The sequence below is a fragment of the Balaenoptera musculus genome, chromosome 2 (genome assembly GCF_009873245.2).
Source record: "Balaenoptera musculus isolate JJ_BM4_2016_0621 chromosome 2, mBalMus1.pri.v3, whole genome shotgun sequence".
NCBI classification, from domain to species: domain Eukaryota; kingdom Metazoa; phylum Chordata; class Mammalia; order Artiodactyla; family Balaenopteridae; genus Balaenoptera; species Balaenoptera musculus.
Window position 1 is genome coordinate 81,385,367 of NC_045786.1, and position 25,207 is coordinate 81,410,573.

The 25,207-nt window shown below is 42.3% G+C and overlaps 1 protein-coding gene across 2 annotated transcripts in view; it reads right to left on the reverse strand.

Annotated features, from left to right (window-relative positions):
* The window catches only part of GLDN (gliomedin), a 70,752-nt gene extending 58,177 nt beyond the window's left edge, over positions 1–12,575 (reverse strand). The window contains exon 1 of one of the 2 annotated variants that reach the window (XM_036842611.1): positions 12,028–12,575. In XM_036842611.1, the coding sequence (XP_036698506.1) occupies positions 12,028–12,390 (363 nt within the window). In that variant the 5' untranslated portion in view covers positions 12,391–12,575. The remainder of the gene's footprint in view (positions 1–12,027) is intronic. The other variant, XM_036842610.1, reaches the window with a different exon arrangement.
* Between the last annotated feature and the right edge of the window lie 12,632 nt (positions 12,576–25,207).

Here is a 25,207-nt window from a genome sequence, read left to right on the forward strand (position 1 = left end):
GTATTCAGCTGTCTCTTCAATATCTTCACTTGAACATCTAACAGAAATCTCAATGTCAACATACCCCAAACTGAACTCCTGATATTCCCCTCAAAATTGTTCCATCTGCAATTCTTCTATCTCATTAATGGCAATTCTATCTTTCCGCTGCTTGGCCACTAACCCTGAAGTCACCGAACTCCTTTTTTCCCCCCCTCATGTTCAAGTTGTCAGCAAATTCCATCAGCTGGACATCAGACATATCTAGACACTGCCCGCTTATCATTCTACTGCTACCACCCTAGCCTCAGCCACTGTCTTTTTTCACTTCAGTAGCTAAATAAATGGCCTCCCTGCTACCACTGCCCACCCTCCCCACACAGAGAGTCTAGTCCTATCATAGTGATCCTTTGAAAAGGCAGGTCAGATCATATCACTCCTCTGCCTAAAATCCTCCAAAGACTCCCCATAAAGGCCAATGTCTTCACAACAGCCTGCAAGGCCCTACTTGAACTGGTCCTCTTGTCCTTCCTTCCCCCAGTTATCCTCTCCCAGTCTTCTTGCTGTTCCTTGTGCTCTGGGGACACTCTCCTATCTCAGGGTCTTTGCACTTGCTGTTCCCTCTGCCTGAACAGCCCTCCCCTAGATTTCCACATGGCTCACTCCCTCACCTCCTTCAAGTTTTTGCTCAAATATCACCTTCTTAGTGAGGCCTTCCCCACCCAGAAGACTTCCAATTGCATCTTCCCCTTCCTGCTCCCTAATCCTCAACGCTGCTTTATTGTTCTTCACAGCACTCATCACTTTCTAATATTGTAGATAATTTACTTATTTACTTTGGTTCTTGTCTGCTCCTCCCCCCTTCCCCCACCAAACATAAACCCCAACAGGACAGGGATTTGCATGGTTTGTTCATACTGTTTCTTGTGCACCCACAGTTGTGCCTGTGATATAGTAGGTGCTCAGTAACTACATGCCGAAACTAACACACACCTCCAAAACTCAGTATGAAAAGAAACTAGGTTCAGAAACTGGCAGATACCTTAGTCTATATTTGCCCTTGCTGAGTTGTGGATGCATTTTATGAGTGAAGAGGTATTCATCAAATACCTCACTAGAGGTCTAGCGAAGAGTGGAGATATATTTAAAGAGACAAGGTGACCAAAGATGACAAATTAGAGACCAAAACTGTACACAAAGTTTTAGTTGTGTGATACAGACAATAAGTGCAGAAGAGGTTAGGGGTGGAAGAGATGAGTGTTTTGAAGTGAGCTAAGAATCACTTGTCTCCCCCAGGCCTCTAATGGAGTTTTCTGAAGCAGGAGTACTGCTGGAATAATCTCTCACTAACTGTTAATAACAATATTTTGTGCTCACATTGTTCCCTTCAACAAGCATCTTCAGTTAATTTTTGATTTTTATCTAAGCATTCTTATCGTCACCTTATAGTCAGAAAGGTATACATAAACCATAGTTAAGTAACTTGTCCAATGTTGGGGGAATGGACAAAGAATTAATCCATTATCTCAAACTCTGCCCTTTGGCATTCTTTGTATATAGCAAAAACATTTGTGACGATGTTTTGTCAACCTACTCCCTGCTCAGCCCCCTCCTCCCTCCGCTCAGAGAATAGCTACAAGTGGTTAGCCCAGAAAATATTTAGAGGAGGTCCTTGGGTTGAGATGCTCACCCACAAAATAATTGTTGATGATGTTAGCATCAGAACACTGGCTGGATGGAACTGTTGGTTTGACAAACATGCTGTTCCTATGGGGTTCAGAAAGATTTGGTCTATGAAAGGATAAATGCATGAGTTCACCTTGAACATGAATAAAATATTTGCAAATTATCCTTAGTATAATTAACGTCCCTAAATTCAATACCCAGCACATATATATATATATATATATATATATATATATATATATATATATATATATATATATATATATATATTGAACCCACGAACCATAAAAATGACTATCTGGGAAATAACATTCTTTCTAGAAGTCTGTGTGTTTCCCTTATGGCACCCGAGATACCAGACCTTGGAGTTATTCTAGAACCTGCCCTTTCTCTGGCAAGTTCTATTGATTCAATCTCCATTGTTTTAATTACAAGGCTTCAAAATTCCCTGAAGCACAAAAAGGAAGGATTTGAGAGATACTAAATATCAGTAACAACAAGGTAACATATATTGAGTTCTAGGCACCATGCTAAGGACTTCACATGGATTACTGAATTGAATCCTTATGATAACACCTAAGGTAGATACTACTGTCATTGCCTTCTTAAAAATGAGGAAACTGAGATTCAGAGAGGTTGAGTGATCTGTTAAAGGTCACACAGCTAAGAGGGGAGCTAGGAATAAACACATAGTATGATTCCAGCACTCATTATAAAGGCTTTCGGGTCTGCCTTTTACTTTTTAGACTTGTAAAGACCTCTCTCATGGAGAAGACAGAATTCTTCTTGGAAGAAATGGGTTCTCCTTTCCTTGAATGTTCTTTCACTCTTCAGTTTTCCTTCCCTCTTTTTTCCTCTCTTTTCATCTCATATTCAGTCTCAAAACAAATTTAGCATCCTCACTTCTAAACTAACCCACTTTAGGTTCCTCAGTTCTGCCCATGATGCCACCATCTTTGGATGGATCTGGACCAGGTGGCTCCTTTCTCTTTCTTATATCCAATTAGTTCCCAAGTTCAATGCATTCTTATTTCTTGGTATTTCTAGGATCTATATCTTCTCCATTTTTGATGCCATCACCTTAGCCAGACAGAACCATTTCCTGCCTGGACTAATGCAATAATGTCCTAACTTTCTTCCTGCCTCTTGTCTCTCCCCTGTGCAGTCCTTCCTGCATTGTACAGCCAGACCAGTCTTATAAAACCACATTCTTCATGATTGCCCCATGAAAAATTCTCCCAATTACCCATCAGATTCATTCTCAACTTTTCAAAAGTAGAAATTCAAGGCTCTCTCTCATGTAGCCATCTTAATTCCTCTCCCACAGCCCAAACTCCCCAGTGAAGGAAAGCTTCTTGCTCTTCCAAGCCTTGTACCACATTCATTCCTGTCCCTAGACCTTGGCTCAAGTTATTACCTGCACTTGGAATGATTTTCCCTCCTTGCCTGCTCAAATCTCACCAACCCTTCAATGCCCATTTCAAGTTCTGTCTCCTCCATGAAAACTGCCTTCATCACTTTAGTGAGGATTGATTTTCTCTCTTTGTCACTGCCCTGATGCTTACTGTAAAGGGTTTTTCTCTAAAGGTCTTCCTGTTCAGAGGGATTGATTCCAAGGTCCTCAAGTGCTGCCTAAAGGGAGAGGGCCTTTTCTACCTTTGAGTGAAAGGATTCCAGACCCCAATTACACTAAGTTACTGAAAAACTGGGGAATTATTTTGCAGCTGCCAGCTCATCATTTTAGCTTGGATACAGTTATCCACAACGCATTTCCAAGTCCTTCTCAGTTTTTACATACAGCCCGTGTAGGATCTCCAAAGTTCCCAGCACTTTGATAAGCACAAGAAACTTTCTGAGTGGCAAGATGAAGGGGTTATTCTACCTATTGCGTTCAGAACAAATTGCATTTTAAGTGATCTTTAGTTGGCATTGTTATTTTAACTCTACCGTTCAGTAAAGAAAATTGTGTCTCAACTTTAGTCACACTAGAAGTAAATTATATCTACTTAAAATATAGAGCTATTAAAATCCAAAGAGCTACATAAAAAAAAAAGCAACTGATGGGCTGAAAAATGCTCCCTTTGTAGAAGAATTACAACCTAAAATCATCAGCTTGTTTTACACAACATGACCTTTAGTCTGTAGATAAAATGCATGTAAATGAAGCTTGAATGTCAACTAGATTTGGCCAAGGATTTTTTCTGGTGGGGAGGGGAGGGAGGGAAGGAGAGTTTGAATAATGTAGATTTTTTTTAAAAATGTCTTTTTTTCCAGATAAGTATGTTTTATCAGATATAAAGACTATTTTGATAGTTCTCACATAGGTACCTATATCCTAGAGAACATGAGACCCCTAAGAAGTAAATTGTTCTCCTTTCTTAGAAGTTTTTTGCTCTACCTTCCACTCACATTTTGTCAATTTTCCAAATGAAAGCACCCAAAACTTTTTTCAGGACTGCCACCAACAGGAATCATCAGGAGTTAACAACAGCTACGCCAGTCAGAAATGGGGTGAATGTGACTCTCTTCTAGTGGGTGTCAAACCTCGTCATCAGTGGCCATGAAGAAGGGGTGAGGCCCCAGGAAAGCCTGAACTGTTGAAGAAGCCTTGTTGCCATATCAAGGCTAATTCTGTTTTGTTTTCAATGACAAGATGATTTAGGTTGGTGTGATGCCACCCTAGGCTTCAAAAGGCCAAATATGATCCCGAAGCAGCAGCTGATAAAAGCACATATGATCAGACAACTTGGCATTCTGAAGAAAGTGGAGATGAAGAGTAAACCCAGAAACAAGATACTGAGGGCTTTGGGCAAGGAGGGCTGCATGATAAAGTCATAGTGATTAATCTCAGTAACAGCAACAATGAACACTTACTGGAACTCTGACTATAGCAGGCACTGTCCTTTACCTACATTGTTTCCCTTAAACCTCCTAACAGCCCTATGAGGTGCATGCTAGTATCTCAATCTTACAGAGGAGGAAACTGAGGATTGGGGAAATTAAAAGACTTGCCCAAGGTCGCCCAGCTACCAAGCTGTGGGCCCGGGATGAGAATCCATCTGACTCGTGGGTCAGACGACTGCCACAACATACCTCAGGGAAGCATCAGGGAGAGAGAATTTGGCTGCAAACCTGACTGTGAAGAAGGAATCCCAGGTCTCTCAAGTTAAGGGCAGGAAGACAGTGGCTGAAGGTGGCAGTAGCGCCACGTGGAGGTGAGCTTGGACCAGCCAAAGATGGATCCTGAGACATGGGCTTTACGGAGGATGAACAGCCATTTGGCATTGGAAGACCCGTGATTTGAGCAGTTGTTCTGCAACTCAGGACCTCAGAGCAGGTCCAAATGGTTTAATGCCTTTCATGTGGTCAACACAACTTCCCTGTCCCTACGGGTCCAGATGCTCAGTCTTGACCCATTTGTTTCTCACATAAGTCCTTAGAGAATCATGACAACTGTACATCTACACTGAATGCTTTATTTGCATGTGTGCAAAATATGTGTCAATGAAGAAAGTGTCTGAAGGATGTAGCTAAGGGGCCAACTCTCTCCTGTCTTCCTCACATACCATCATGACCTGATACATGAGTGAAGTTTATGGGTGTGTTCACAGTACCAATACCAGACACAGTCTTAGCAGAGATGTAGCTTCAAATTCTCTCTTACCCTTGATACCTGGAAATGGCTTCTAACATGCAAATTAGCCCCACAGTGTCAGGTGTGACATCCCAAGTGCCCACGTGCACATGCTGCTATGAGGAAGGCCACGGAAACCCACCTCCCAGTCTCTCCATGTGGGTTATTACTTTGGCTGCCTAGTCTTTTTTTGTTCTGCTCTGTCAGGCCTCTGAGCTCTCATCAGGGTCCACTTCATGTGACAGGACCTAATGGGGTATATGTTTCTCCCCTTCAACTGAAGAGAATAGATGGGGTGTGAAACAAGGCCTAGATATGGGGTTAAATGGGTGGCTAAAAGCTGTCCTAACATTGACTGCTCTTGACTTGGGAAGTCAGCTTAGGGGGAGCAAAGGCTTGAGGGCTGGCTCAGCCCCACAGCCTCCCTCTAGAGTGAAACCACAGTCTCAGGGCAGCTCTGTCCTGGGCTCTGTTTCCTTGTGGGAGGTCTTAAATTCCAGGGTTAACCCTATGCTAGAAGAACCCTGATTTTACTAAATTAGCTCTCCAAAGGAACCATCCCTAGCACCCCTCTGTTCCCATGGACCACTGTCTAAATGAGAGGTCAGCAAACTTTTCTGCAAAGGGAAAGACAGAAAATATATTAGGCTTCGTGGGCCGTATGGTCTCTGGTGCAACTACTCAGTTCTCCGGTTGTCATGTGTCAAGCAGCCACAGACAATACATAAACAAGTGGGCATGGATGTATTCCAATAAAACTTTATGGTTACTGAAACTTGAATTTCATATCATGTTCATGTGTCATAAAATATTATTCCTCTTTTGATTTTTTTCCCTATCCATTTATAAATTTAAAAATCATTCTTAAGTCATGGGCTGCACAAAAACAAGTAGCAGGCTTGATGTGACCTTAGGCCATAGTTTGTTAACCCCTGGTCTAAATCCTCAGCTTTTACACCCTGGAAGTGACCCAGTTCAAGGAGTGGGAAAGGCAGGGGTTACCTTCCTTTCCTTCAAGGAAATATAGCATCCATACAAGCAGAAGCTGTAACTACAGGTAATGTGATTTTTGTCCCCTGTAAACCAGATAATGTATAGGTCCATATAAGTGTACCTCATAGCAGTCATCATGAAAAGTTCTGTTTGCTATAATGTGTTACTGCTTAACATAGCTGGAATCTCCTCCTTGAGAATGACCTTCAGAACACATGTTTTTGAAAAGCCATAGTGACAGGAAATCTCCATCCTCCGAAGGTGGAGTTAATGTTTAGAGACAGCCAGAAACAAAACAAAATGAAACAAACCAAACCAAACTGAATGCAAAAAACCATCTCCATTTAACCACCAATAATGATAACAATGGCACAGATACCACTATCCTTCCAGAACCAGGCTGGGAAATCAGTGGTGGGGGTGGAGGTTGTGCTGGAACTAAATAAAGCCATTTTTGTTCAAAATTACTCATGATTATGAGATGAGCCTGCTGCAAACTAAGCTTGGAAGTCTTAACGTGGCCCCTAACAATGTGAGTGTTGTCTGGCCAACACACTGCCAGTCAATTCAAAAACATTTTGAGGGAATTTTTGTCAATACTTCAAAGCCAAGAGATTTCACATAAAAAGTCAGATTTGGGCTTCCCTGGTGGCGCAGTGGTTGAGAATCTGTCTGCCAATGCAGGGGACACAGGTTCGAGCCCTGGTCTGGGAAGATCCCACATGCTGCGGAGCAACTAGGCCCGTGAGCCACAATTGCTGAGCCTGCGCGTCTGGAGCCTGTGCTCCGCAACAAGAGAGGCCGCGATAGTGACAGGCCCGCGCACCGCGATGAAGAGTGGCCCCCGCTCGCCGCAACTAGAGAAAGCCCTCGCACAGAAACGAAGACCCAACACAACCAAAAATAAATAAAATTTAAAAAAAAAAAGTCAGAATTTTTACTTTTCTTGACAAAATCAAAAGATCAGGCACACTGGGCTCTCGTTCTCATACAGCAACCACCAGCAAAAGCCTCCCCTTATAGACACAGCACATGAACCTTGGGCTGGAGCAGTCCCTACCATGCCCTATGGCCCCCAGCCCAGGGGCAGCTGCCATGTAACCTCGTGCTTATGGCCTTTTCACTCACGATAAGAGTAACACAATCACATGGTTCAAAAGTCAAAATGATGCACAAAGCTATGCAGTGAAAGTCTCATTCCCACCTCATCCCCACCCTCCCTAATACTTTTGTTAATTTCATTTATTTTTCCTCCTTCTTCCTTACACTTTTGTCACTTAAAATATATCCTGGGGATTGTTCCCATAGCAGAACATAGAGAATTTACTTATTCTTGTTTTACAGCTACCTCGTATCCCAGTGGATGTATAGGTCAGTTTATTTAACTAGTCCTGTAGTGGACACAGGTTAATAGTCTTTTGTTTTTACAAATATTCTGCAATGAATAACTATGTGCATACGTCATTTCAGAGGTGATAAAGTCTGTTGTGCAGGATAAATTCCCACAAGCAAGATTACTGGGTCAGAGGGTAAATGTGTTTGTAATCCAAAGGTATTGCCAAATTGGCTTCCATATGGGTTGTAGCATTTTGCACTCCAAACAGCAATTCAAGAGCATGTCTGTTTCCCTTCAGTTTCCCCAACCAAATATGTCGACAAACTTTTGCAGTTGTCATTCTGACAGGTAAAAATTATATTTCAGAGCAGTTGTAATTTGCATTTTTGAATCAAGAGTTCTTTTCCTGTGTTTTTAAGAGAAATTTGTATTTCTTTTCCTGAGAACTATCTGTTCCATACTCCTACTGGATTCCTATTTCTGTTGCAGATTTCCCTATTAAATTCTTATCTTTTACATCAACTTCTAGAACTGCTATATATATTCAGAAGAGTAGCCCTGTACCTATGATATGAGCTGCAAATATTTCTTTCCAGTTTGTCATTTATCTTTTGCCTCTGTTTATGGTGTATGCATTTGTTTTTATTGTTGTTTGTGATGCAGTTTTGCTGTTGTGTGTGCTTTTTAAATGGGGTTAAATTTACTTATTTATTGTTTGCTTCAGGCTTTTCAGTTATAGTTTGAAAGAAAGGTATTCCCCATTCCAAAATTAAAAATGAATTTACTCATATTTTCTTCTAGCAATTTTAGAGTTTCATTTTTTAAATGTAAATCTTTGATCCATTTAAAGCTTGTTAAGGTGCACATTGTGAGAAGTAAAACTTCCTTGGGTGTTCGACCCAAGATTTCAGGGAGGATGATAAAGCTACCAGAACATCAATAAGAGTGAGACCTGAAGAATGGGTGAGAGAGAGCAGCTGATGAGAGGAAGAGTGAGAAGAGGGGTGGCGAGGGAGTGGAGACTAAACAGAAGCAGCATCTCCTGCAGGAGTTCCTGGCAGATGGGTTCCATTACTGGTCAAGCTCAGTGGTACCCAGGGCCCCTTTTACTTTTCTCCAAAGTACCCACTTACTTTTAAAGATTTAATGTGTTTGGCTGTACCAAACTAACTGTACTTAAGTAATAATTAGTTATGTTGCCCTTTTAACAAAGTCATTTACAGCTGCCAATCAGTTTCCGGTCAGACTGTGCTAACCAGAATGACCACGCTGAGTTGATGTACTTTCAGCCAAAAGCACAGAACTTAGAAGTGTCAGTTGGCTTAAGAAGGCTCATCTTGGATAAATGAGCCATTTTGGAAGACTTTTTAAAATGCTGAAATTAGTCTGCATACAGCTTACTTCTTTGTTCCTAGATCTCTAAGGACATGGGACTTCTGATTTCACCTTCATTCAAGACCTACTGGTGCTATATAAAAGGGTGAGGGAAAGTGTAGACTTCAACCTTAAGAAGTGGGCACACTGACCTCCATGCTGTACACTAAATAGTTCTCTTAGCAGCTTTTCTACTCAAGGTGCCCTGAGAAAGTTCTTAAAAATTGTTTCCTCATGTGAATAATCCTCTGTTCTGAGAAAAACAGAGAGTAAAAATGAGAAAAATCTGCAAAGGTGAATGGTGAAATTGTTGCTAAAATAAAGTATGTAAAAGGTTTTTCACCAATTAAGTTGGTTCCTCTGCCCAAAGTAGAGGCCTCAAGGGAGAACTGATGAGAGTGAGATGCTTAACACAGCTGACCGTCATCAGGAAGGCACGCCAAGGTCCTCTGTGTTGGTGAGTGGGCACCCACCCCTAACAATTAATTCAGAATCTCTGGGAGGTGGGGCCTAGGCATCAGTCATGTTTAAACTCCCCATATGATTTCAACGTGCAACCACTGCTATGGAACGGTGTTATTCAAAGTGTTGTTCTCAGACCAGCAGCACTGATGTCAGCGGGAACTTGCTACAAATGCAGAAGCTCAGGCCCCAACTTAGACCTTCTCAATCAGAATCTGTATTTTCACAAGATCCCCAAAATATTCACAAGCACATTAAAGTTAAAGAAGCCATGGTCTAGAGGAGCTTTTCTCAAAGTGTGGCACCTAGACCACCTGTATCAAACTCATCAACGGGTTGGGAAGGTGGGGGAATGGGGATCAGGGGACTTCTTAAGGAAGCCGATTCTGGAGATTATAATTCTACAAGTCTGAGGGTGGGGCCCTGAAATCTGCATTTTTAATATGTTCCTAGGTGATCCCTAAGCCTACTGTTTGAGAACTACTCCCAAGAGGAATATGATGGTGGCTTTCTCCTGGCCTGCATAGAAAGTCCCTCAGTGACTCCAAAAGGTCAAAGCACACCCATTGCAAGTGGGGGATGAGTTGGGGATAATCTACAAGTGCTTCTCAGCCTGACAAATGTAATGTTTCTGCTGACTTGCAACAGAGCAGGTGGTGGTAGTTAAATCAGCTTTCATATTGACACAGAAATGAGTCTCTGCATTCTCTTGGGTTAGTGACTGAACAGGATGCAATTTGGATACATAAGCCTCTACCTTAAAAGCAGAATTAAAAATATAAAATGTTGATGTTCAGATGCATCCTTCTCAGACGATTTCAAAAACCCCTCAAAATGCGTGGTGGAGAGCCAAGAAAGAGTGAATTCCCTTAAGGAGATTTCTTCGTTTTACAGAGTTCTTTTTTTTTGAAATTTTTGCTTGGGCCCAGATTTCTAAATGATAACGTGGGTAAAAACTGAATCCAGGAATGGAAAATGTGATCTTTCTCATAAGATGTGTTTGAAGTGTGTAGTACTTCCATGTAGTCTTATTTTATCTTTTTTATATAAAATACTCCTTGATTGATTGATTGATTTTTGGCTGCGTTGGGTCCCTGCCGCTGCCCGCGGGCCCTCTCCAGCCGCGGCGAGCCGGGGCCACTCTCAGCTGCGGTGCTTGGGCCCCTCATTGCGGTGGCCCCTCCCACCGCAGAGCATGGGCTCCAGGCGCGCGGGCCTCAGCAGTTGTGGCTCCCAGGCTCAGTAGTTGTGGCTCACACGGGGGCTCCAGAGCGCAGGCTCAGCAGCTGTGGCACAGGGGCCCAGCCGCTCTGCCGCATGTGGGATCCTCCCGGACCAGGGCTCGAACTCTTCCCCCCTCCTCTTCCCTCCTCCCTCCCTCCTCGCATTGGCAGGTGGACTCCCAACCACTGGGCCACCAGGGAAGTCCTCCATGTAGTTTTAAAAGCACTTCAGCTCATGTAAGATATTTAAAAGCTTCTATAACAGGTTTAAGTGGATTTATCTTCAAATACCTAGGATTCCAAAATATGGCTCACACTTGACTTGAGGTGACAGAACTGAAATCTTTGTAATTTTAAAGTGAAATAAGACCATAGCAGTTGTAACGGATAATTAAATGGAATGGGGAACTGCAATGTGATCTAAATGTAATTGTTAGATAATTATTGAGTTAAAATCAGCAAAAGCAAAGAAAGTTAACACTGGAAAAAAGATTTTTGAGGCTTTGCTTTAAAGACTTTTTTAACAGCAGTGTTTCTTAAACCTTTTGGGAGGAGTGCAATGGAGCCCCTTTGAAAATCTAACGAAAGGCTATGGACTCGCCCTAGATGCACGCGCCTGCGAGAGCACACACTGACATTTTCTGAAGTTCCATAGACTTCTTAGAGCCCATATGATGAACCTCAGCTTTGACGTTGCGTTTTAAGAAAATTGCTCTATGTTGATTTCCACTATTTGTAACCACTTTAGACACAAGAGTAAGTTTCTCCGTAGAAAGCTCCCGGGGGGTTGGTAAAATTAGGGCTGATTGTTTTCACTTAAACAGAGACTATTACGTCGGCAGTCTTGTGCTGATGAGCCGAGGCCAGGTGAAACGCCAGACCACTAGATCATGCCAGGGAAAGAATCCCTTTATTGAAGCAGCCTGCGCTCTCTCAGAAATGCTACCTCCGTGCTCTCAGGGGGCACCTACGAATTGCACAGGCACAGCCCGGGGCTGCTGTGGCTCCTGGCACACCAGAAGGTGAAAACTTATGTCCAAAGTTAGGAAGTAGGCTCTTAAAAACACTGCCTACTCCCCTCATTTATCTGCAGACTGAACGACGTCAGAGGTGGAAGACTTACCCCTTCACCCCCTCCCCCATTTAACAGATGAAGAAACTGACCCCAGAGGGCTAAGGTGCTTGCCAAGGTGACTTCCCCAGCGGGCTCACACCCAGGACCTCTCCCCACGGCACCTTGCCATCTGGCTAGGGGAGCAGAGGGCGTCTAGGGCTCTCTCCCCACACTGTACGCCGCCCACCCCGGCGGGGGCGTCAAGGGGAGCTGAGCCCCCGCCTACCGGCACCATGGAGTACGTCATCATCAACAGCATGTCGTGGCTCTCGGCGCGGATGTGCTGCGCCGGCTCCCCGCCGTGGCTGCGCTTGTTGCGCGCGGCGCTCACAGGGTCTGGCGGTGGCGCGGGCGCCCGGCGAGGTGCGTGACTCAGCTCCACCAGGAAGGCGCGCAGGTCGCTGTCCTCGCGCTGCTCCCGGCCACGCTGCGCCTCCAGCGCCCGCAGCGCCGCGCTCAGCCCACGCCACTGGCACAGCGCGAACACCGTGCCCGCAGCATTGAGCGCCGAGAGCAGGGCCACGGCGGCCAGGGCGCCGCGCAGCCTCCAGCCTGCGCCCCCGCGGCCTCGCTCCGCGCCTCCGGCCATGCTCTGCGCGCCTCGGGCCGGGTCGGGCAAGGCTCTGCCGCCTTTCAACCCCGCAGCCTTTATACGCTGTGGGCAAGCCGTGGGCTGGTGGCAGCGCCGTGAGTCACGCCGCCCTTTGGCCCGGCTGGCGGGGCGGGTTGGGGACAGTAATGGTGGCGCCCGAGTAGCCCGGAGGGACAGGCAGGCGGAGAGGGGGAGAGGAGCGACTGGAGACAGTCCGCGGAGGGGGGCAGGGCTCACGCTCCTGGTGCCCGGCCAAGCAAACCAGCAAACCCGTCTCTCCTTCCTTCTCCCCCGCTGCCCTGCGCGTGGGCATTGCCGTGGCCCAGACGGGCAGAACGAGGGTCAGACTGAGGGGGAGAGCAGGAATTCTTATGGCCTGAGAAGTCGCTGGATTCCACCCCCTCCTCCCCCCACACTGCCCTCTCTGGAGAAAAGGATCAGCATGCCCAGATGCCAAGGCATGTGCCCACTGTCCCTGGGAGGTCTGCTGCTGGGCTGGGTCCCAGGCTGCCTATCATTCCTCCCCAGGGTCATAAGGCCTCATGTGGCCACTGAAGACCCCACTCGATCTTTCCTAGGAAGGGAATGGCTAGAGACAGGGAAACAGCTGGCATTGGAGGGTTAAAAGAGCCACCCATCAGAACCAGAAAAGCCCAGCCCTGCATGACAAGCAGGAATCATCTGTGAAGGGAGATTTTTCAGGATGTGACAGGCCAAGAACTCTCCCATGAGATCCATATCTGGGAGGTAGCAAGGTGATGAGAAAAAAAACTCCAGAGTAGAAATCAGGAGAACTGGTTCTAACCCTATCCTGCTGCTACCCAGCTGGGGGACTTTGAGCATGTCCCAAGACCACTCTGGACTGATTCTGAGGTGCTTTCTGGCTGAAGGGTTGGGACTCTGGGTCCCTGCTGGACCTTACCTTACTTAGCCTGTCTTACTTGAGGGGGCAGTTGCCTCATACCTCCTGGCTACCCCTTCACAGCCCCAGCCATTTCCTGTTAGCTCATTTGCTTGCTGTGCCTCAAGGGCCACTGTCCCCCGCTCCCCCATGCAGAGTCACTTCTCAGTCTCCTCCAAGGACCTCTTCATCCCTATTTTTCTCAGCTTTCTCTAGAATGGCTCTGCCTCCCTGGGGCCCCAGGGCCTGCAGGAGGCCCTGGTGGTGTGGGAAGCCACAACTAGAAGACAAGATTGCGGTTTCCACAGCCCATTATCTCAGAGAAGGAGGTGGCTCCCTGCCACTGAGCCAGCTGGAGCTTCAAGGTTCTGTGTCAAGGTCTGGATTCCTGAGTTTTAATTGGGACATTGACCAACTTGCATATTCTTAAAAGAACATCCAGGATGAGGAATCAGGAAAGCATGAAGGCCCAAGTGGTTCATGAAGGACCTCAACTATGGGGACATGATGTCTGAGAGGGGATGGGGGTGATACAGACAACGTTGTTCAGTTCCTCCCAACTCCAACCTATTGGAAGAATTGCCATGTGCCCTCATCTCTTTTCATCTAGGCATAGGATGCCAACTGTCAGGCTTAGGACCAATGGGGAGAAGCCATGGAGAGACAGAGTTGGAGGTCGGCCCCAGTAAGATTTTCATTATGTCACTAAAAACTTACTGAGCGCCTACTGTGTGTTGGGCACAGTAATGGGTATTGGAGGTACAGAAATGAACAAGACAAGCAGCTTTTGCAGTGTAAGCAGTTGGGAGTCCCACGGAGCCTCCTGAGCATCTCTTTATCCTAACATTCATACAGTTTCTGTTGCCAGACCATCTGTCACCAATGCTCACCATTAACAACAGAGTATACAGCTCCTGAGGTTAGGGGTCACATCCTGTTTAACCCTGTCTCCCCCCAACACCCAGCACAGTCCCTGGCTTAAAATGGCCATTCAATAATTACCTGTTGAATGAGCAAATGAACAAACGAATGAAAGGCTGTATGGTGAGGGCAAGGCTATGTTAAATGATGTGTGTGTAGTGGTGGTAGGGCTTAAGAATGAAACCCTGCTTATGCCACAGAACAGGCCCCACCTTCCTTGGAAGGCTGCCTGTCTAATGGTCAGGAGAGTGAAAGTAGCCTGACACACACATCCCCACCCCTTCTGGTTCAGAGCCCACAGCCAGTAGAAGATGTTCAATGGACTTTAGTGTGGTTGGCTATGGGCTGTCTGAACTTGCTGATATCCATATACTGTGCCTGTGCTGTTGACCAACTTCTTAGTTCTTCCAGATCTTAGTTCTTTAGTTGGGTTATAGTATGCTTAAGGAAGGGACCTCTCTTCACTGTGTCCATCACAGCATGGACTTGTGCAAAGTAGTAATATTTGATTAATTGGTTGTCAATGCTTTTTTAGGAACAGAACTTTGGGTGGTAAACTTGGCCTTTTGTCTGAATACAGTGACTTTGAGGTTGGTTATGTGGGGCGCTTCAATCTGTGGCTTCCTAAGCCTCCTGAGACTTTTTGAGAGGCTGATATGTCTATGTAGGCTGCCCTGTCTAGTATTCTCTGGATGAGCTGGTACATTCTACTTATTATTAAAAAATAAAGTTAGCTATTAATCTGACCTGTTTTGTTGATATAGGGGGTTCAAGATACAGCGAGGACATGGGGAGATATCTGAGTTTCCTTTTCTGGAGACCAAAGAAGCCAAGAACATCATGTGCTATCTTTACAATGAGAAGTAGTTTTTCCATTAAAAGGCAGATGCTTCGTTTCCAAAGGTTAAATAGAATGGTCCTCAGAAAATGATTCCAGCTGGTTAACTTTAGGGCCCTGAAGAATAAAATCCAATTCAAGAATATACTCCAATTTTAATTCCATGGCATTTTCTCCTGATTGTGAAGTGAATAATTTTCATTTACTTTAAGGCCTGGCACTTGGGTATTTTGGTCCAAAGGTTGGCAGCTATGTTGTGACTTCTGATGGTGCTTTGCTGCCTCCCCAGCCCCACCCTTCCTCTTTGCCACCGGTTAGGGAGAAAGTCTCTCTAATAATTGCCAGCATGTACGTCTATCTTCCGCCCAACCACCTCTGGTTTTAACTCCCCATTTCTACATTTTCACCCCAAGAAACTTCAAGCCACCCAACCGAAGTTAGAAATTCTCTCATTTTCCTTGTTTGTTCACTTGTTCATTCATTCAACCATTCATTTATCCACTTATTCAACAAATCAAGTGCTTACTATCTGCCAGGAACTGTGCCAGGAGCTAGGCATAAGATAGAGAGCAAACCCAGACACCATTCCTGCCTTCCTGAAGCTTACAGTCTAAGAGGGGAGACAGATTAACCAAGTACTCACAGATGCGAGGGTATAATTCTAAATGAGATGATGAGATAGATGCCCTGAAAAAAAAGGAGTGTGATTCTGTGAGATTATATCACTGAGGTACCTGTCCTAGACATGGAGTGTGGTGCCAGGGAAGGCTTCCCAGAGGAACTGATGGTGCTTGAGTTGGAAACTAAAGGTGAGTCATCATTAACTAGGTGACAGTTTGGGTGGGAGAGTTGCAGGCAGAGGGGAGAGCATGTGTGAGGCCCTATAGCAGGAGGTACCATGGCTTATTTGAGGAACCATTAAAGCGGCCAGTGTGGCTGCAGCATGGAGAGCACTGGAAGCAAGGAGGGGAGGGAGTGAAATGAGGCAGGAGACAGAGTTAGGGGCCAGTCTCTGTGGGTGGGACTTTGTAGGGCTGGGGTCTTTATTGTAAGAGGAGTGGGAAGCCAGTGAGGGGTTTTAAGTGTATGTGTGTGTGGGGGGGGGTTGGTTTGGTGGATGACAGATGACAGTGTTTCATTTTCAAAGATTACCTTTTCTTGCAGGATTTGCAGTGGCTCCTGTCACTACAGAAACTATGTATGATCTCTGACAAGCACCAGGCTAAATCTCAGCCTTTAAACCCACTTTTCCAAATGAAATAAGAAAACATTGAGTTCTAGAAAGTGCCACTTTCTCTTTCACTGCACATTTAAAGGTAGTTGAAAAATAGAACTGCAACTAACATTTAGATGATTTGGCTAATCTTGATACTAGCTGGGGTTTTTATATAATACCCAGCAGATACTTGCATTTTCTGAGAAGTAAGCCTTTGGTGCATCAGGCTGAGACCACCAAATCAGGTTATGCCTAGGGTTGGGAATAAGGCTAGATGGTATTGCTTCCCTTATGAGATTTTGGTCTAAGTTGATCAGGTAACAGATTTCCACCTATCATAGTTATAGTTTCTTAGGCTTTTGAGCAGCCCAATTATTGTTGGGCATGGAGCTGTCCAAGGTTGTACCGTAGTGCTATTTCAAATTTCCCCTCTACCCTTTCTGTGCTTTGTTTCCTTTGTTTGCAGTAAACATACCCCCCATCTCATCCTGCCCTTTTAGCACATGGTAGCCAATTGTCACAGATTGGGTTCCCTGGAGCAGATACTGAGATGGAATTTGGGGTGCAAGATATATATTAGGGATCAGCACCTATGAAGGAAAGAGAGAGGAAGCAGGATTGGGCAGAAGGAGAAGTCCAACTCAGTGCAGTTCTGCCAAGCCTTGGCCAGCCCACTGGGAAGCTCTGGATTGAGTATTGCCCATCAGTGTCCTGTCTCAGGCCAGAATGACTGGGCTTCCTCCCTCTTCTCTCTGGGTCACGGGGCAGATGTGGGCTGCCCTGGGGAGGGTGTGGCCTTGGGCCAGGTGGCTCTTGAAGCTGAGGCACACCTTGACCTCATTCCCTGCAGCAAGTCCTTCCTTGAAGGGGGACATGGGCACATCTCCATGTCCACATTTCCACCTGATTAGTGACAGACAGGTCCCCCAATTCCAACATTAGTAGACTCTTAATTGTAACCTTGTCGGACTGTTGAGAGAAGTCTTCTTTTTCATCTGGAGTTATGGCCTTTCAGTAAATAAAAAAAAGTGATTGTTTTCAGAGGCTGAAGGAAAAATATGAAGAGGAGCTCCAAGACTGGCTTTGAAATGGCTAAATCCGTGGAAGTAAGATAATACTGCAAAGCCCCACTTAAGAAACTTGAACTGCTGTTTCTGCAAGGACAAAACAAAGCTTTATATGTGTAGAGCAGTTCAGTTTTCAAAGTACTTTCTCATCTTATTTGAACCCCATAATAAGCCTGTGAAGTGAGCAGGGTAAGTCTTACAACCATTTCACAGATGGAAAAGCAAGGCTCAGGTGGGGTAAGTGCCTTGCTCAAGATCATCCTGTTGTAACCTCACCAGCATTTATCCATGCCCTCTTCATTGAAAGTGGGAACCTTCTTGGCCCAAATTTTGGCCAGTCAGGAATGCTCAAGATCATGGGCAGAAAGTAGGGAAAAATAGGGCAAGGAAAGGATTCAATTTGATGAAATGGAAAAGGGCTTAGAGTGGCACTTGGCTCCAAGGCTTAAAAACAAAGGCAGCGTTAGCACTGAGTGCTAGAATGTGTGAGCTTCACAAGGGAGAGGAAACCAGTCCCCAGTCTAACATTTTATGGAGGGTTCACAGAGAGCAATGATGTCAGAATATGATTTCCTGGAGACTAGGTAGTGGAACCATAATCTCTGCATCTCAGAGATGAATAGTGAACCTGAAAGAAAGATGAACTAGGAGTCTGAGAGCCCAGGACCTTTTCTTCCTGGGATCAGAAGCCAGAGTGACAAGCAAGATTATATATGCCTCATCTCTCCAGAGGCTAAGTGGGAGGGACCAAAAGGGATTCCTGCCAATTATCAAGACTGGAGAAGATGGCACTACATCTACAGAGCCAGAGGACTGAAGCCAGGCATTGGAGGACTGCCCCCAGCCAGGGGGAGTGCAGATCAGACTACAGACCCTGACTGCGATGACTTCTTTTTCTTTTTTTTTTTTAAGAGATGTGCACAGCTGTGATACTGGGCTTTATCTCTCCTATCCTTCTCTCTCTCTCATTCTTTTCTTCATGATCTTACAAAACAATTAGGAATGAATTATTCTTGTGTGTCGTTTTACCTTCTTTCTTTTTAAAACATGTTATTGTGGTAAAAACACTTAACATGAGCTCTACCTGCTTTACAGAGTTTTAAGTATATGATACAGTATTGCTGACTATAGGTACAATGTTGTACAGCAGATCTCTAGGATGTATTCATCTTGCTTAACTTAAAATATTACATCCTTTGATTAGTAACTCTCTATTTCATCTTCCCCTGCTCACCCCCAGTCTCTGGCAACCACCATTCCACTCTTTGATGCTATGAACTTGACTATTTTAGATACCTCACATAAATGAAATCATGTAGTATTTGTCTTTCATGATGACTTTTTTCATAATGCCTTTTTAGCATAATGTCCTCAAGGCTCATCCATGTTGTCTCATATTGCAGAATTTCTTTCTTTTTTAAAGGCTGTATAATGTTCCATTGTGTGTATATACCACATTTTCTTTATCCATTCATCTGTTGATGGATATTTAGGTTGTTTCCACATCTTGGCTATTGTGAGTAATGCTACAATGAACACAGAAGTGCAGAAATCTCCTTGAGATCCTGATTTCAATTCTTTTGGGTGAATACTCAAGAGTGGGATTGCTGGATCATGTGATAGTCCTATTTTTAACTTTTTGAGGAAACTTCATACTGTACCATAGCAGCTGTACCATTTTACAATCCTACCAACAGTATACAAAGGTTTCAGTTTCTCTACATTCTCACCAACACTGTTGACTTTTGGTTTTTTGATGATAGCCAGTGTGAAATGATATCTCATTATGGTTTAGATTTGCATTTTCATGATGATTAGTGATGTTGAGCAGTTTTTCATGTACCTGTTGGCCATTTGTTTGTATTATTTGGAGAAATGTCTATTTAAGTGGTTAGCCCATTTCTTTAATTGGGTTATTAGTTTTTGTGCCATGGAGTTGTAGGAGTTCCTTATATATTTTGGAGATTAACCCCTTATCAGACATATGGTTTGCAAATATTTTTTCCCATTCCATATGTTGCCTTTTTACTCTGTTGATTGTTTCTTTTGCTGTGCAGAAGCTTTTTAGTTCGATGTAGTCTCACTTGTCTGTTTTGCTTCTGCTGCCTGTGCTTTTTGTGTTAGATCCACGAAATCATTACCAAGACCAATGTCATGAAGAATTTCCACTATGTTTTCTTCTAGAAGTTACAGAGTTTCAGGTCTTACATTTAAGTCTTTAATCCATTTTGAGTTGGTTTTTGTGTATGATATAAGGGTCCAATTTCATTCTTTTTTATATTTATATCCAGTTTTCTCAACACCATTTGTTGAAGAGACTATCATTTTCCTTTTGTGTATTTCTTAGCACACTTGTCAAAGATCAATTGATTGTATATGCATGAATTTATTTCCAGGTTCTCTATTCTGGTTCATTGTCTATACTTCTGTCTTCATGCCAGTACCATATGTTTTGACTACTATAGTTCTGTAGTATATGTTGAAATCAGGAAGTGTGATGCCTCCAGCTTTGTTCTTCTTTCTCAAGATTGATTTGGCTATTCATGGTCTTTTGTGGGTCCATATGAATTTTAGAATTGTTTATCCTATTTCTGTAAAAAACTGCCATTGGGATTTTGATAGGGATTGAATCTGTAGATAACTTTGGGTACTGTGGACATTTTAACAATATTAAGTCTTCTAATCCATGATCACAAACTATCTTTCCATTTATGTATATTTTCTTTGATTTCTTTCACCAGTTTTGTAGTTTTCAGTATGTAAGTCTTTTACTTCCTTAGTTAAATTTATTCATAAGTATTTTATAATTTTGTGCTATTGTAAAGGGATTGTTCTCTTAATTTCCTTTTCAGATAGTTTGTTTTTCGTGTATAGAAACACAACTGATTTTTGTATCTTGCAACTTTACCAAATTTGTTTATTCTAACAGTTTCTACTGGAGTCTTTAGGGTTTTCTATTTATAAAATTGTGTTTTCTGCAAACAAGGACAACTTTATTTCTTTCCTTCCAGTTTGGATGTCTTTTGTTTCTTTTCTTACCTATTTTCTCTGGTAGGACTTCCAGTACTATGTTGACTAAAAGTGGTGAATGTAGGCATCCTTACCTTGTTTCTGACCTTAGAGGAAAAGCTTTAGTTCTTCACTATTGAGTATGATGTTAGCTGTGGGCTTCTCATATATACCTTTATGAGAAGGTATATACCTTATATACCTCATATATACCTATATATACCTATATAAATATATACCTTTATTTATACCTTTATTATATGGAGGTACTTTTGTGCTGTTCTTAGTTTGTTGAGGGGTTATTATCATGAAAGAATGTTGAATCTGTAAAATATTATTCTGTATCTATTGCAACAATCATGAGACTTTTTCCTTTATTCTGTTAATGTGGTGGCTCACATTAATTAATTTCCATCTGTTGAAAGATTTTAGCAACCCAGAGATAAATTCCATTTGGTTATGGTGTATGATTCTTTTAATGTGCTGTTGGATTCAATTTGCTAGTATTTTGTTGAGGATTTTTACATCTATATTTATCATGGATGTTAACCTGCAGGGTTTTTTTTGTGGTGTCTTTATCTGCCTTTGGTATCAGGGTAATGTTGGCCTCATAAAATGAGTGTGGAAATGCTCCCTCCTTTTAAATCTTTTGGAAGACTTTGAGAAGGACTGGCATTAATACTACTTTAAATGTTTGGTAGAATTCACCAGTGAAGCCATCTGGTCCTAGGCTTTACTTTTTTGGGAGGTTTTTGATTACTCATTCAATCGCTATACGAGTTACAGGTCTATTCATATTTTCTATGTCTTCATGATTCAGTCTTGGTAGAGTGTATGTTTCTAGAAACTTACCAATTTCTTCTAGGTCATCCAATTTGTTGGTGTATGATTATTCATAGTAGTCTCTTTTGATCCTTTTATTTCTGTGGCATGTGTAGTAATGTCTCCTCTTTCATTACTGATTTTATTTATTTGAGTCTTCTCTCTTTTGTTCTTAGTCTAGCTTAGGGTTTATCGATTTTGTTTATCTTTTCAAAGAACCAGTTCTTAGTTTTGTTGTTTTTTTCCTGTTGATTTTCTATACTCTATTTATTTCTGCTCTAATCTTTATTTCCATTCTTTGACTAACTTTGGCCTTAGTCTGTTCTTTGTTTTTCTTGAGGCGTAAAGTTAGGTTATTTGATATCTTCCTTCATTTTTAGTGTAGGCATTTATCTCAATAAAATTTCCTCTTAGTATTTTTTTTGCTATATCCTGTATGTTTCGGTATGTTGTATTTTGTTTTTGTTTGTCTTGAGGTAGTTTTCTAATTTTCTTTTTGATCTCTTCTTTGAGCTAATTGTTGTTTAAGAGTGTGTTGTTTAATTTCCACACATTTGTGAATTTTCCAGTTTTCTTTCTGGTATTGATTTCTAGGTTCATTCCATTGTGGTCAGAAAAGATAATAATCTTAAATTTGTTAAGACTTGTTTTGTGACCTAACATGTGATCTACCCTGGAGAAAGTTCAATGTGTACTTGAGAAGAATGTGTGTTCTGCTGTTGGGCAGAATGTTCTGTGTATATCTGTTAGGGTCATTTGGTCTATAGTGTTGTTCAAGTCCCATGTTTTCTTATCAATCTTCTGTCTGAATGTTCTATCCATTATTGAAAGTGAGGTATTGAAATAGTCTACCGTTTTTCTATTGCTGTCTATTTTCCCCTTCAGTTCTGTTGATGTTTACTTATATGTTGAAGTGCTCTGATGTTGGGTGTGCATATACGTATATATACTGTTATAGCTTCCTGGTAGATTGACACTTTTATCTTATATACTTCTTTGTCTCTTGTAACAATTTTTGCCTTAAAGTTTATTTTGTCTGATATAAGCTTAGCCACTTTTACTCTCTTTTGGTTACCATTTGTATGGAATATCTTTTTCAATCTCTTCATTTTCAGCTACGTATGCCCTTAATCTAAACTGAGTTTCTTGTAGACAGCATGTAGTTGGGTCTTGTTTTCTTATCCATCTAGTCACTCTTTGTCTTTTGATTGAGGAGTTTAATCCATTTACATTTAAAGTAATTATTTATAGGGAAGGATTTCCTATGACCATTATGTTAATTGTTTTCTGTTAATCTTGTAATTCTTTTGCCTGTCTTTTTCCTCTCTTGCTGTCTTACTTTGTATTTTGTTGATTTTTATTTTTGTATTGATAGGCCTCGATTCCTTTTTCTTTTGTGTAACTTTAGGTATTTTTGTGTCTATGGTTACTTTGAGGCTTACATAAAATATCTCGTAGTTATAACAATCTATTTTAAGCTGATAACTTAAATTCAATCACATACAAAAACTCCACCCTTTAATTTCTCCTGACCCTCATGTTACTGTTGTCACAATTTACATGTATTTATGTTGTATCTCTTTTAACATATTTTTAGTTAGTTATTTTTAGTACTTTTGTTTTTTAACTTATATACTAGAATTAAAAATGATTTACCCACCACCATTACCGTAATACAGAACTCTGCATTTGTGTATATATTTACCTTTACCAAGATTTTCATACTTTCTTATACTATTGTGTTGTTTTTAGTACCCTTTTATTTCAATTTGAAGAACTCCCCTTTAGCATTTATTATTAGGAGGTCTAGTGGTGATGAACTCCCTCAGCTTTTGTTTGGAAATTGTTTATCTTTTTTTTTTTTTTTTTTTTTTTTTGCTGCACCATACGACATGCAGGATCTTAGTTCCCCGACCAGGGATTGAACCCACGCCCCCTGCAGTGGAAGCGTGGAGTCTTAACCACTGGACTGCCAGGGAAGTCCCTTATCTTCATTTTTGAAGGACAGTTTTGCCAGGTGTAGTATTTTTGGTGGCAGTTTTTTCCTTTGAGCACTATGAATATATCATACCATTCCCTTTTGGCCTGCAAGGTTTCTGCTGAGAAATCACTGATTGTTTTATGGTGGCTCACTTGTATGTGACAAGTTGCTTTTCCTTGCTGCTTTTAAAATTCTCTGTCTTTGACTTTTGACAATTTGATTATAATGTGCCTCAATGTGGGGTTTTGTGGTTTTTTGTTTTTTGTTTTTGGTTCATCTTATTTGATGTTTTTTGGGTTTCTTGGATCTGGATGTCTATTTCCTTCCCCATATTTGGGAAGTGTTCAGCCATTATTTCTTTGAATAAACTTTCTAGTCCATTCTCTCTTTGATCCTTCTGGGATTCTCACAATGCATCTATTGGTCTATTTTATAATGTCCCATAAGTCCCTAAAGTTTTCTACACTCTTTTTCATCCTTTTTGCTCTTCTGACTGAATTATTTTCAATGACTTGTCTTTGAGTTCACTGATCCTGTCTTCTATTTAATCTAGTGAGTTGCTGAGCTCTAGTAAAATTTTCAGTTTAGTTATTGTGTTTTTCAGCTCCATGATTCCTGTTTGGTCCTTTTTTAACATTTTCTATCTCTTAGTTAAAATTATAATTTTGTTCATGCATTGTTCTCTTGACCCCAGTATCTTTATGACAGTTATTTTGAATTCTCTGTCAGATAGATCATATAATTCCATTTCATTAGGGTAGTTCTCTGGAGATTTATGTTGTTACATTGTTTGGCACACCTTTTCCTCGGCTTTCCGTGTTAGTGTCTGTGCACTAGACAAAGCAGACCGGCCTTGTACAGGAGGAGACTCCCACCAATCAGCCTGGCCAGCAATTCTGAGGGCCTCTCAGTCTTTCATGCTAACCTAGTCCATTTCTTTTGTTCTTTGCAGTCCCCAGGTGTCTAGGGTCATTGGACACTCTGTCCAACTTCTTCCCTCCACATGGAGAATCTGGGAACTGGGTTTTTAAAAAAAACCTGCTTGCTCTATGCTGAAACATGAAAGGATACTATGGTGACTGCCAGCCCAAATCTCTGTCTCTGTTCTCACTAGCCCCCAGGTGGCTAGATTTTGCCAGGTCACATCAACATTCCAAGACAAGCAAGTCAGAAGCTGGTCCTGTAGGAAACCCCCAGAAAGTTGTGGTATTAGAAGCCTGGGCGAAATATTTCCCTGCCAAGGAGAATCAGGCAGCTATGGCCTTGATAAGGGGACTAATACCCACCATTTGTGGGTCTGCTCCTTCTTAAGGTACTCTAGTGGCTGTAACAGAGCCCAGAGAGCAGACATAAGAAAAGACTACCATAAGAGGGACCAGCAATACTTAGAAGAGGCTTGTATGAAACCAAGCCAATAGAGAACAATGATAACTTTAAAAATAAGATTAGGATGTAAAGATTGCAGTAGAGCACAAAAAGACTTTCTGAAACCAGAAGATAAGATCTGCAGACAATAAACAGCTCATTCTGCTCAATATTAAAGAAACAAACAACCCAATCCAAAAATGGGCAGAAGACCTAAATAGACATTTCTCCAAAGAAGACATACAGATGGCCAAGAAGCGCATGAAAAGATGCTCAACATCACTAATTATTAGAGAAATGCAAATCAAAACTATAATGAGGTATCACCTCACACCAGTTAGAATGGGCATCATCAGAAAATCTACAAACAACAAATGCTGGAGAGGGTGTGGAGAAAAGGGAACCCTCTTGCACTGTTGGTGGGAATGTAAATTGATACAGCCACTATGGAGAACAGTATGGCGGTTCCTTAAAAAACTAAAAATAGAATTACCATATGACCCAGCAATCCCACTACTGGGCATATACCCAGAGAAAACCATAATTCAAAGACACATGCACCCCAATGTTCACTGCAGCACTATTTACAATAGCCAGGTCATGGAAGGTAATTTCATTTACAGTAGCATCAAAAAAACAAAAACCCATCAACCTAAATTAGGAATCAACCTAAATGCCCATCGACAGACGAATG